Source organism: Plodia interpunctella, chromosome 9 (assembly GCF_027563975.2).
Source record: "Plodia interpunctella isolate USDA-ARS_2022_Savannah chromosome 9, ilPloInte3.2, whole genome shotgun sequence".
NCBI lineage: Eukaryota > Metazoa > Arthropoda > Insecta > Lepidoptera > Pyralidae > Plodia > Plodia interpunctella.
Window position 1 is genome coordinate 3,151,245 of NC_071302.1, and position 13,648 is coordinate 3,164,892.

A 13,648-nucleotide genomic window follows, 5' to 3' on the forward strand; every position below is an offset into this window, starting at 1 on the left:
TTTATTACACTCCGATGATTACAGGTTATAGTTTAATTTGCTTTAAGAAAAAACAATGGCTTTTTTGTAAGTACGTAAAATGGTCCGTATATTTGTCAATTGTGTTAAATCAAAATTATCAGTATTTATATCCTTACATATTATAAAACAAAGTCCTCTACTGCGTCTGTCTATTCGCAATAAACTGAAAAACTACTGCACGAATATCATGCGGTTTTCACCAATAGATAGTGAGATTCCTGAGGAATGTTTAAGTGTATAATTTACTATGTATTTACCCGAGCGAAGCCGAGACGGGCCTCTATTTATCGAATAACAAAAACTGTAGCTACATATTTTCTTATTTTTCAAGCAGCTTTTGTCTATTACAAGGAAAATTCAAAGGCATATAACAAGGAATGTCGCCTGATTATCATAACATAATGCAGCTCTGTGGCGTTCTGGATTCCTCGTAATTAATGTGGTATGTACAATGGTACGTGTTCGAGAACAATGCCTTTTCAGACTGCTCGCGTTCTAGACTTCTATGCTGGGTTGGCTATGTAGTGTGGAACCTACCCATTATGTGACGAAACATACATATTACTAATTTTATTTCTGGTTATGAGTCAAACGCAGCTATTCCCAGTACTCTTACTGAGTAGTCTTATCAGTCGATTTGGTAGTAAGTATTTGGATTATTTCCCAAAAGACATTCGTAGACCACTGGAAAAACCTTATTACACAATTATTCCAATAAAAAAAATTAAAACCTTGACTCCTAAATTGCTGGCATCCTCTTATACGCAAGAAATGAACCAACGGGTTCCAAACGGCTGAACGTACATTTTCCTAACATAGCTTAGAACAATCTCGATTAAATTCTCTTTCAAATAAAAAAAAAGACAAAATTCGATTCAACTGTTTCGCTTCTACGATGCCACGGACAGACATACAGTTACACAGATACGTTAAAACCTACCTTCCCACTGCAGTCGGGGTTCAAAAATATGTTATTAGATTTAGAAAATTGTTTTTCTTGTTGATATTTAGAAGACGGAATTTCAATAAAAAAAACAAATTAAAACCCGTCAATTCTAGACTCCTCGTATGTGAATACGTAGATTACAACCAAGAACTATTCATGTTACTAACTCTAACCATGTCTATTCCACTAGTTCCATTGAGTTGTACTTATAACTGCTTCCAAAAACAGCTCCCAAGCGACAAATGAAACGAAACAGTGTACCAGCGCACCTGTTACTAGTGTAACTTGAACTTTTTACAAGCTAGCAAGGCATGTATGAATGAATGTCATTAGTCACTGTCGGGTTCGGGTGAAATCTTAAACTAAATTTTGAAGCAAATATCTTTACCCGATTGTGCTGAAATTCATGTATACAGAAGTATACATGTCTAGCTTGGATAACCTTAGTTTGGATAGCAATGCATTATTGTAATGTGAATGTCTTATGGATGCACCCAGGTTCCCGATGAGGGACGTATATTCAACGGTATACTGCAAGAACATAATGTTTTTGTCACGTATGACTGGAATGAGATCTCTATGACCACAATAAAAGCTTGTGTCAAAAATGAAATGTTGAAATAAAAATCCAATGCCAGTTATCTTATTTGAGGAAATAAACGATCTTAAAACCCAATTTTTCAGATCATTTTGACTACTCATTTCATTTTAACGCTGACTGTACCAGGTAAATAAAGATATTTCAATGCAAATGATTCTCTCTCGAGCACAGTACACTTTCCCAGGGTACACTGAACTCCATATTTTTCACAATTAAATTACTGTTGTCCCATCTATATGGCTAAATCGCTAAACTCAGCTCAAAAGCTCGACTTTCCAATTAATTTTGCTTGGGTTTAATATAAAATACGAGCAAATCCCATTTTTCAGGTCTGCTTCACTCCGGTAAGTCCCCTCGCATTAATCAAACGCTAATGACGCTTAGTTTGGGCGGTACACCGAGATAATGCGGTTTTCCGTGACTAAATGCACTTTTGGATTAAGTTCACACAACGTAAGACACTTTTTGTATCAATTTTTACACTATAATGTGAACATATATAAAGCATTTTTACAAGCTTTTTAACTTGCAATGTAAATGCAACTGTATGTCCCTCTGTCTCGGGTGGAATCTTGCAACTCAATTTTGAAGCAGATAGGATCAACCGATTGAACTGAAATTTTGTACACACGTTTAGTTTGGATGACAATGCATTATTATGATAAGCATGACATAATGGTGCACCAAGGAACGGCTCCAGACGTGGAAACTCCTCAACGGTTTACTGCACAGACATGATTTTTGTCACACATTGAATGCAATAAGATCTCTGTGACAACAATAAAAGCTTGTGTCAAAAATTACATTGTAAAAAATACTGTCGCCATTATGTCATTAAGTAATGGCATGTAGATGAGTTTTAACGGCTTATTAGGAACGTGACGAGTACATCATACAGGGTTGAATCCTTCGAGAACGCTATTATCATTATTCAGCTAATATCTGTATATCATCTGTATACCCCTACCAGCTGCGACCTATCCAGTCACCAACTTCACCCACCAGTGGGTCCACGGATAATTTCTGTTTACTCATGCACCCACTGCAACCGTGTTTCTTATAAGCGGTGGGACCATGGGAAAAAATTCAAATTTTGATTTTTAATATCAGTCGTTAACCAGTTTTTAGTTGTTAAATATCATAAGTGGGATGAAATATATACATTTTACAATTTGTTTTTGCCGACTCAAAACCTACCTAGTTCCTACGTATCGCTCATCATCATTATTATTTAAATCAGCAATTTTTCATCATTACCTATAAAACCAAACATTTTATTTTACACTTTTACTTGATCAATACACAGTTTTACTTTGTTTCAAACAATGGGAACTTTACACATCATAAACGAAAACCTTAATGACGTAATATAAACCGAGGTAGACCATTACCCTGGATGGAAAATGTCTGCAGATTATACGTCCTGAGCAAAAAATCGGAGCAGACTTTTAATAATATACGGCGTCGCCACGTCACATTTTAAAAGTTTTGAATTTAAATTCCTGCGCGAAATTTTGCTGGATTTTCGCCTAATTTAGTCGGTTGTTAGTTGCTTAAATATTAATCGTAATAATAGTCGAGATTATTTTAAGCTTTATTATGTGTTTAGGCTTAGCGAGCTTTGTGTGAGTAATAAGTAATGACACAATGTGAAATAAGAAGCATTTATAATTGTTTTCTCAAACTTATATGAGCGTTTTCCCTGTTTCTTCCTCACCCGGAGCCCAGACCATTAAAGTGGAAATCAATTAGTTTGAGCTAAAACGTCGGTATATAGACGAAGGGTATTAGGTAGTACCTAACTGTAAGAATGGTGTTATGTTTAATCAATACCTCAATAATCAATTTAATCAATACCTATACCTAAATCACACGCGACATCTCGATATCGATGAAATTAGGTAAACTGATAAAATAGAACCACACGAATAGCTCACTATACTACACTATATCTAAGGGCCTGCTCAATCTCTTGCTGATAATATCGAAATCTGACTGACAAACTAGATCTGTGTGAAATGATTGACAAATCAACCCTATTCAACACTGGGTAACATAATGTTTAACGGTATCTGTATGTAGAGGCTATCAGATACATTGTCAGCAATCGGTGAAACAGGCCTTTTATCTCTAAATTCCCCCAAGAACATAGCCTGAGTGCGGTACTATTCACATACATTAACTTAAATGCAAGATGGTGGAACGGTGACATACAGATATCAGCTGAATAAGGATAATCGCGTTCTCGAAGAATGCAACCCAATATGATGTTATTCGTCACGTTCCTAATAAGCCGTCAAAACTCATCTACGTACCTATACATTAGGTTGCCAACACAAATATATGCATTACAATGTCAGAGTTTCAGAAAGTTTCTTCGCAACATGACACGCTGCAATGCACTTCAAGCGTCAAACTTAGAGAGTCGCAAAATCTTTTATTTCTAGAAAATTCCGGCCACTTCACGTGTATGCAAAGTATGTTTCTGTGTTTTTGTTTTTATCGCCGTTGTCTTGGGGTTATAAATGGCGGGTAGTCAGACGGTTGGATTTAGCACTTAGTGTATGATTTATGTATTGTCATAAATGGTACTTAGTTATGCACACGACAACAAGGCGGAAGAACCCAAAATGTACATAATTTAGATGTATAAGCAGATACATCATAGTAATATTATAAGTGCGATAGTGAGAATGAAAACATGTCTGTTAGTTACTCTTTCACGCAAAAAGTACTGAACAGACTTGCTGCGCCCCGGGGCTTCTCTCCCGTGGGAATTTCGGGATAAATATTATTATATTCCAGGTTAAATATTATATTAGGATATTCCAGGTTATATTCTACCCGTGTACCAAATTTCATAACAATCTGTCAAGTAGATTTTGCGTGAACGTTTACTCGTTCAAACATATACACATACATATATAGCTACTCATAAACTTTCGTATTCATTTATTTTAGTAGGATTTGAACCCCATTAAATAAGTAATCAAATAAAAATAAGAAAACGATAAACGAAAATATGAAAAAGAAACATTAACGTATTAATACAATTCAAAACCACTCTTCAAATTGCATTTACTTGGCAAGCACACACGGCTGAAATAAATAGTGTAGCGTCAAGTGCAACATATCTACCCAAGGAGATACTGACATCATTTATCTCGGGTTTATCCAGGGTATTTAAGGTCACAAAATTAGGTCATAACTTTAATATCCCGAGGTTTTTTGCCGTAGTTTATTAAAGCGACTTAGTAAATACTTAATAAATAATTATAAAGTGAAAATATTTCCATTTTCGTTTGTTTGTAATGGATAAACTCAAAAACTCCTGGGCCGATTTTGATGAAATTTAGCACAGAAATAGACGAAACCTTCTGGAGTGACATAGGCAACTTTACCCGAGCGTCAAGAAATTAATATTGTAAAAGGCCAAATCGGTAATTTTCAAAAAAACAGCTTCATACCTCCTAAACAGGAATGACATAAAAACAGACACAGTTTTATTATTATGGTGATTATCATCTTAATCAAGAAATTAATATTAAATTCAAAATGTATACTTACTTGTACATTCAGACAGACTGCGGGCTATCCATATTATTAATAAGTTTTAGCCTAATCTATTTTTTAGACACTGACTTAGAGGGGTGCACCCCTGTCAGTTCACGTGTGGAGAAGGTACAAATCTACACAATTTCCAGGGTGGGAAGTCCTTCAGATTTATGGTAACCCTACATGTAAATGAAGAGATACGGGGCGTAACATAAAACTTTTATAAGAGCAACACGGCGCGTAGACATAATATTTTCCGATACATTCGTATGAAATTTTGTATAAGGCTGCGTTTGCATGTTGATATGAAATTTTAAGTGTGGATATCTTGTTGGATATTCAAATAACACAAAAAAACGCATATTTATCATCACCAATAATTATAGAAAGAGTTAGTTTTTGTATGTTTGTATGAATGAGATTTCAAAAATTATTTAACCAGTATGAACTTTTTATACCGATATTCTCACGGGACCAAATCAGGGGGATGCAGCTAGTGTTCGACTAAATATGTGAAAGTTATTCAAGTCACATTTTCAATCCAAAAAAAACGAACCATTTTGGCTGATATTCGAAGAACTAAGAAATATATCCTACTTTCTACGTTTTTTATAATAAAAACGCGTGCGAAGCAGAAATGATAGATACAACTTTAGTTTCGTTAATCAGAAATGGCCTCATTTTTTAAATTTTCAGCGGTTCTAGTTTTGCAATACAACTTTATTCTACCAATAATTACAAAGGAACATTATACAGTTTATTATTAAAATAGGTACGTATATTTTACTTTAAGAAATTCTACCTAGGCAAATTAATATAGGCAAACCAAATCAACTAGTGGTACCTACTAATCTCGTAATGACATCAATCTAACATAACTCCACTATGAGCACGCCCTAAACACACGAACTCCTATTCCCACAGGCATTTTCAAGTAACGAACACATCTGAAGTTAGCCCAAAATTCCTAACTTTTTCACTATAAACCCGTCCTTACCATGCGGACAGTGTTTTCAAACGGCGTGTACAGAAATCTCCCCTGTTCATACGTCCAAGTTATGGATATTAAATTCTCCCTCATTCCGAATTCGCAATACGTGTGGCCCAATACGAGTTTAGGAAGCGTAGGTAAATATGGATCACGTGAATCAATTATGATACAACACGTGTTTATGTAACATTTCGTTTAGAAGGAAAAGTTCTTCTCATACATATTTAGAGGCGATATCGCCGATAGTGGTCTTTCACGTCAGTTCCGATCACAGGTTTCGATGAATAATGATGTATTGATGTTAAAGATATTCGATAACTTGGGATAATTATATTAAGATTAGGGTAATTTTCATGCTAATATATAGCAAGTATTTCAAGTTTTTGTCTGCGGCTTCGCCCGTGTTTTTTTCCCATGAGAAGAGTTATTTTTCCGGGATGGAAGCTTAATTTGCTTTAAGCTTACTTCTTTTCCATACTTCAAGCTAAATTGGTTGGGCAGATAAAGCGATAAGGGGTAAAAAAAAACTTACTCTTGCATTTATATTGGTTAGGAGTATTATTAGAATAATCCATATTGTAATATGATAAATTATATTATTTTTATTAGTCTTCTTTCATGTCAAAACCGAGCATTGGATTGAAATGATTTTTGGTATGGAGATTGGGAAGCTGGAGAGTGACATAAGCTACTGTTCATTTCGAAATGAACATATTTTAAAAGTAATCATATAAAATATAATCTTCGTTAATTAATAACGCTTATAGATCCATATTCAGTAACAATACAATTCAACATTAAAACACATATTACCAATTCTATTGAATAAAAGCCTGGTTCGCATTTTCCTTAGTGTATGTGCGAGTGTTTAATGCAGGTATTAGGTAGAAATAGTTAGACTCGCACTAATTAGTGCCAGTCCAGATTATGTACATAACATCTTCAGACACTCGCACTTGACACTAATCAAAATTCGAACCGGACTTATTACTAAAAACAAAAAAAAATAAAAAATATATTTATTAAAATTTGTAATCTAATTAAATTATTCTTCAGATGTTTCGAATACACATAAACGTCTTCAAAATAACAGCTTATGAAACCACGACACATCTGTAAAGTGGACGAACAAAGTATGAAATAAAAAAGCAACTCAACGCAATTAATTAAAATATATTACATAAACTGAAAAAAAAATTTCATGGTAATAAAAGTAATAAAGAATACTGGCAGTATATGACCTAAGGTTATTAAAAACCATGACAATTAATCATGGCTAAGGACACTCGCGTTTCAACCAAAAATACCTATTTATATCCAAGAATCGGATCATTCATTTGGAAGGAACGCAGAACTCGAACCACAGACAGACAGGTACGCTGAAACGTCTAACTTCGAACATGTTTGTATAGGGATATAATAATAGAATTATCAAGCATTATGTAAATATTATATGAATAAAATGTTGATGTAGGACGATGGCGAGAAAACAGTTTTCTCCTTAGCGTGTCCACTCGGCCAAATTTGTGAGGACCAATATAAACCGTGCTTGCGGTTTCTCGATTAATGCATTGTGTGAGTAAAGAAAATTTTATTGCACCAAAAACTACATACAATTTTTATTTAACAAGACGACTAGAAAAATATACACCCTCTCTTCCACGCTACTTTGACGACAGGACATATTAATATTAGTGGTGAAGTATGTGTCTAATATATATTATAAAACTCTTGAGTTACTGACTGACTGACTGACTGACTGACTGACTGAGTGACTGACTGACTGACTGACTGACTGACTGACTGACTGACAGACAACGGACAACCGAAACTACTGGGCGTAGAAAGCTAAAATTTTGGTGTGTAGGTTCCTAGCGGTGGTGTAATAGTTAAGACGCCCGCCTGTGGATCGGTCCCAGGTTCCAGGTTCGAATCCTACTCGTGCCACATGATTTTATATACCAATCTGACTCATGTGTAGTAGTTTTCATCGACCACCACTTGCCTCCGGTGAAGGAAAACATCGTGAAGAAACCTGTACACTGGTTGATTCTTATTAACTTGTGTGTGAAATGGAGAAGGCAATGGCAAACCACTCCATTACTAATGCCAAGAAAGTTATTGTGTGTGTTTCATTCCACGTAATAACCACGACCCTCAGCCATGAGGAATATGACTATGAAGTCTGAAGCGGTTGGGCATGACAACTGATGAAGTGTATACTGGCCTGGTCTTGCCCAAATTCAAACTCCTCTTGCTCCTTAGAAGACCATAATGAGGCTATAAATAATAAGGCGATTGCTGTAAACAGTGTGCTGGTATATCGACTCGAGTAGAAGATGAATATTATTTGTTGAAATTGTTAACATAGCCTCGATTTATGTTTATTGGCACTCGTAAAAAACTGTAATGATATCGCGTAAAACGAGATTCAGTAGACAGTTTTTTTATGTACAGTTATTTATGAATATTGCTAAACGAGAGTTTAGTAATAATCATAAATAAGAATTAACATAATTGCAAGTAAAAGAGTATAGTAAGACATTTTGTACTCATTGCAAGTATGCAATGAATACAGAATGCCATAAGGATAGCCAATAATAAGCACGTGTAGGCTCACTAGACAAAACCGTATATTTAATTTTCAACTTGGTCATATAAAATAGTCACGTGTCCAAAGTCTAGATTAGACTAGCGACCCGCCCCGGCTTCGCTCGAGTAAAATAATAAAAAAACAGAAGGTTTCGTCTATCTCTGTGCCAAACTCTCCATGGCATATTTTATTTTGATGTGAGAACCCAAAAAGATAGAGCCAAATAGAGATTTGCTATGACGTTACGATTTTGGAGTCAAATTGCATTCGATATATATGTATATTTTAATGGCAACAAGAATTGTAAATCACGTAACTGATGCAATTGAACATTTCATTATTGTTATTTACATACCTACCTAAATGAGTTTCATTTTTTACCAATTAACCGCTAGGGGCGCTGACACGCATTTGCGCACAATACAAACGTCGAAATTATGATTTATGTCAACATGGCCGAACACAGACAAAGGTCGAAGACAGAGCTTTTATTTACCGCACTTAAAACTAGCAATATACATATACCGGATTCGCCAAAGTACAGTGATTGATTCGTTATACGTATAGCCGGCATTAAGCACCCATTGCTCCGTAGCGACTTCGCAGTAAGTTGGTGCTTCTGTTTTCTATACGGTTTGGCTGACATGAGTTGACGTACGTCGAAACTTGATACGATTCTACAATCCTTGGCAATAAGTTGAACCAAAATGGCGGCAATCAGCGCAGGCTTAATTAGAGATGATTAATGGTTATTATTTGTGAAAAAATAAACGAGCAATTTGAATTTCGCGGCTAACCACGAAAAATCCCATAAATAACACTTTTATATGGCGCTGACGGCCGCCATTTTGGTTCAACTTATGTGCCGAGGATTGTACGTTATTCTGCGTCGATCCGTCAATATGCTAGACGTTGTCGCAGCAACGCAACTGAGCAATGGGAACGTGCTCTAAACGGACCTTACACAGCATCAGCGCCATCTAGACGGCGGCTAAGGAACTAACCTTGATATGCGGATGCGCAAGCAGCCTCCGCACCTCGTGTATGGCGGTGGCGGTGGCGGGCGAGGCCGCGCCCACGCCGCCACCAGGGTGCCGCGGTCGGGTGACGTTCTCCAGCGCCACGCGGCAGCGCTGGCGCCCGTCCGCCGCCGGCGCCCGTCCGCTCGTCACCACTACGGTGCACGCTATGCGATCGAATACCTAAGTATAGAAAAATAAATAATGAGATGATGAATTTTCCTACTAATATTATAAATGCGATAGTCTGTCTGTTTCCCTTGCTGGGCTGTTTTGATGTTTTTTGTAGTTAAAGACCCCTATTCTAACTGAGGCTAAAAACAAAACCCTAAAGACAATAATGGGGATCAAATCAGATCAAAGTTAGGATGTAAATCATGTTGAAATAACTTGTTGAAATATCTTCATACTTAATTTTTTTTAACGTTAATAATAGAAGGAGACCATCTAGTCATTTTATCTGAAATCCGATCTGCCACCGCCGAAATCGGATAGATGTCGACGTGATGAATATTGCATAGTTTGTATGAAAGCGTATATCTATCGCAAAGGAAAACCTTCAATGTCCGTCGAAACCACTAAAATTTGTTGAACTGTTTTCCGATAGTGTATGTATGGTTGGTATAATGCGGGCTCCACACTATCGGCGAATAGTTCGCCAAACTTTTGACGAATACGGCATACATTGCTGGCTTTTCATTGAGGTAAATAAAAGCATAACTACGCAACGTTTACGCATTCGCGTCAGCATGTGTTCGAATTCGGCGATATTATGAAGCTGGAATAAAACCTCCTTCAAATACTAAATGTTTCGAAACCTTAACACCAGATGGCTCTGTGAAATAAATTTCGATATTGCAAAAAAATATATTCGAAGACGTATACCGCCATCTAGAGGCATTCGACGCATGCACACTAGTGGATTATTATGGGCACGGTCCCATTGCTCCGTCAACTTCAGTTGCTTTGACATTCGTCGAAGCAGAACAACGCAAGTTACTACTACTTCTGGCTTATTGCACATATGTGTGCCTTGGGCATATGTGAGAGCGTTGCGTTCCGTCGGGTCCGTTGCGTAGATATCCGTCGACGGATCAACAGATAAATTATTTAGAATATCTACGGACGTCGACGCACGTCTATATCAAAACCTATGTAAAACAACGGAGCGCAACGCGCTGCGCCAACGAAGCAGTGGGACCGGGCCCTTAGCGCTTGTATATGTAATACCAGAAATAATATACTGACCTCCAACAGGGCCCTGAGCTGCAGATCGTCCAGCACGCTGTGGAACAGGTCCGGGTCCACGAACATTGGCCCGTCTTGCAGGACGGACACGTCGTCTAACGACTCCACCACTAGGTTCACGGCTGGAACCAAATACAGATTATATATTTAACTAGCTGCGCCCTGGGGCTTCGCTCCTGTAGGAATCCCGGGTCTTGGATGTTTATCTATATATGTATATGTTATAAAATATAGTACCGTTGAGTTAGTATCCAATAACACAAGTCTAGAACTTGCTAGCTCAATCTGTGTAATTCGTATTAATATATATATATATATATATATATATATATATATATATATATATATATAAATTCTTTTTAACAATCAGTCCAGTAGATAATGCGTGACGAAGAGGTAACAAACGAACTAACTTACTTTACGTGGACTTCATTCCATAAGGCTTTTTTGCCCTGAGCAACGGTCGGCTGTTCTTCAAAATAAGAAGCAAATTGCTGCGGCCTCCTCTAGCATGAGCTGTCACCGCGCAGTTTATTCTTCTTCTTCATCGTCTTCTCCAACACAAGTAAGTAAGAAGCAAGTATTTACCAGCAGCAGCAGCCTTCTCTATCGTGGGCAGTCACCACGTAGTTTGTTCTTCGTCTTCTTCATAGTATTCTCCAACACAAGTGAGTAAGAAGCAAGTATTTACCAGCAGCAGCGGCCTCCTCCAGCATGAGCTGCCGCCGCGCAGTTTGTTCTTCGTCTTCTTCATCGTCCGCGTGTGCGGCCGCTAGCGTGGCCGCTCTGAGCCGCCGCCGACTGTTGAACTTCTTCAGTTCGTCGACGGTGCTCGCCAGATGGATGCGGTTTTGCTTGTCACGGTCCTGGAAATTACGTAAATTTAAATAATTAAAAACGATAGTTTTTCGGTCGCGTTTCGGATCCCAAGTATTATTCTTACAAAAGGAATTTCTTTTGGACATGTTTGGGGTTTTTTTCGCTTGCTTCGCTCGCTCGCTTTTTTTACTTTATTGTACAAGTAACAAACCTAACCAATCAATTTTGACATAAAATATTTTTTATTCAAGTTTATTTTACAAAACCAAAGAACCCAGTTTACAGAACCCAGTTCTTTCAAAATTCATTTTTTTTAAACTAAATATTTATGTCCTACTTCTGAGCAAAGACTTTGGATTTTCACCCTACATTCCTTGTAAAATAAGCTAAAATCATCTGACATCTCATTGGTTGGCCTTCGCCTTTTCCGGTAGACAATGGTTGCAATACATTCGGTAAATACGTGCGCCTATCATCTAGATACATGTGTCAAATGATATTAAAATTTAATGATATAGCCCGCGGGTTAGCGCTGGTTATCTGGTGGTTTGATGGTAAGTGATCACCCGCTTTTTGCCGCCCTAGGCCATAAAAAACTAAAATAATTATCACACTCACCCTTATCCATCGGTGGTTGAGAACTTCTTGAATGTTGATTCTCTGGGTGTGGTCCACGGTCAGCATCCGTTGGACCAAATCTTTGGCGGCGTCACTTATATCGTCCCACATCGGGGCATCGAACTGTAAATAGTATTAAGTCGTAGTCTTTTTCATCGAGTGTCGAGAATAAACAAACAACTGAACATATTCATTATCATAGTAAATTTTTCACGTCAATAAGTGATGTATATCATCCTAAGATATATAAATATTTTTTTGCATATTGATTGACACTATAAGTTCACTAGTGCCATTACTTGCCACTAAACGCTATAGGAAGTGATGGTCATGTCAGATGTCTTTAGGCGACTTGAACAAAATCTGACAAAAGTGTTAGCAATTAATACACACTCGGAAAAGAAAGAAAAAGGAAGATAAAGATTTGAAGCCACTTACTCTCAATCTCCCCCGGCATATGGCTTCAAACAGTCGCTCCCTGGTGCCCGTAAATGGTAGATATCCAACGAGCAGAACATGAAGGAGTATGCCCGCGGCCCATACATCCACAGGTTTCCCATACAACTGGCTTGACACCACCTCCGGAGCCATGTAATGCGGTGTGCCGATTCGACCTGATTAGATATATTTTTTTGCATTATTTTATGGTAAACAATTTTTTTTCATTGATAAGTCTAAACCTTGAATAGTAAATCTTGGAGAAAGAGATAACTAGCGGCATAAATACACATACACCTTAACTTTCCTCGGGAATCACACTATCTATTGGTGAAAACTATACAAAAATCCGTCCTGAAGTTTTTGAGTTACAGATAAGACGCAACAGGTGGACTTGTTTTTATGATTCGGTTGTGATATGAATATTTTTACAAAATTACTTTTTTTTTGTAAATAAAAATAAAACAAACTTTTATTTTACATTAACTTTTGTTTACAAAAAATTTAGATACAATATTTACATTATCTATTATAATATTATCCATCCAATTTTATCGCAGAAGATAGAAGAAGCCAGTAATACTTTACATAAATAGTATTACCGTTTCAAATATACTCGTAAGTTTAAGAAAAAAATATTAACATTACAAAATGGTGCAAAACTGTAGTCTTCAATTTAAATATGATATTTTAATGATGTTATTTTCAATTAGTTACAGGGTACACCAAGCTACCACATTTTAGTAATATTGGAAGTTAGTGAGATCAATATTGGTGTTATCGTGAAACAGTGCAAAGT

General features: G+C 36.8%; 1 protein-coding gene across 5 annotated transcripts in view; it reads right to left on the minus strand.

Moving 5' to 3' along the window:
- Positions 1-13,648, minus strand: part of CASK — a 213,041-nt gene that overhangs the window by 194,111 nt on the left and 5,282 nt on the right. For all 5 annotated transcript variants that reach the window (XM_053749231.1, XM_053749232.1, XM_053749229.1 and 2 more), the window contains 5 exons: positions 12,850-13,025; positions 12,412-12,534; positions 11,666-11,840; positions 10,975-11,096; positions 9,712-9,909 (listed from right to left, as the gene is read on the minus strand). In XM_053749231.1, the coding sequence (XP_053605206.1) occupies positions 9,712-9,909; positions 10,975-11,096; positions 11,666-11,840; positions 12,412-12,534; positions 12,850-13,025 (794 nt within the window). The remainder of the gene's footprint in view (positions 1-9,711; positions 9,910-10,974; positions 11,097-11,665; positions 11,841-12,411; positions 12,535-12,849; positions 13,026-13,648) is intronic.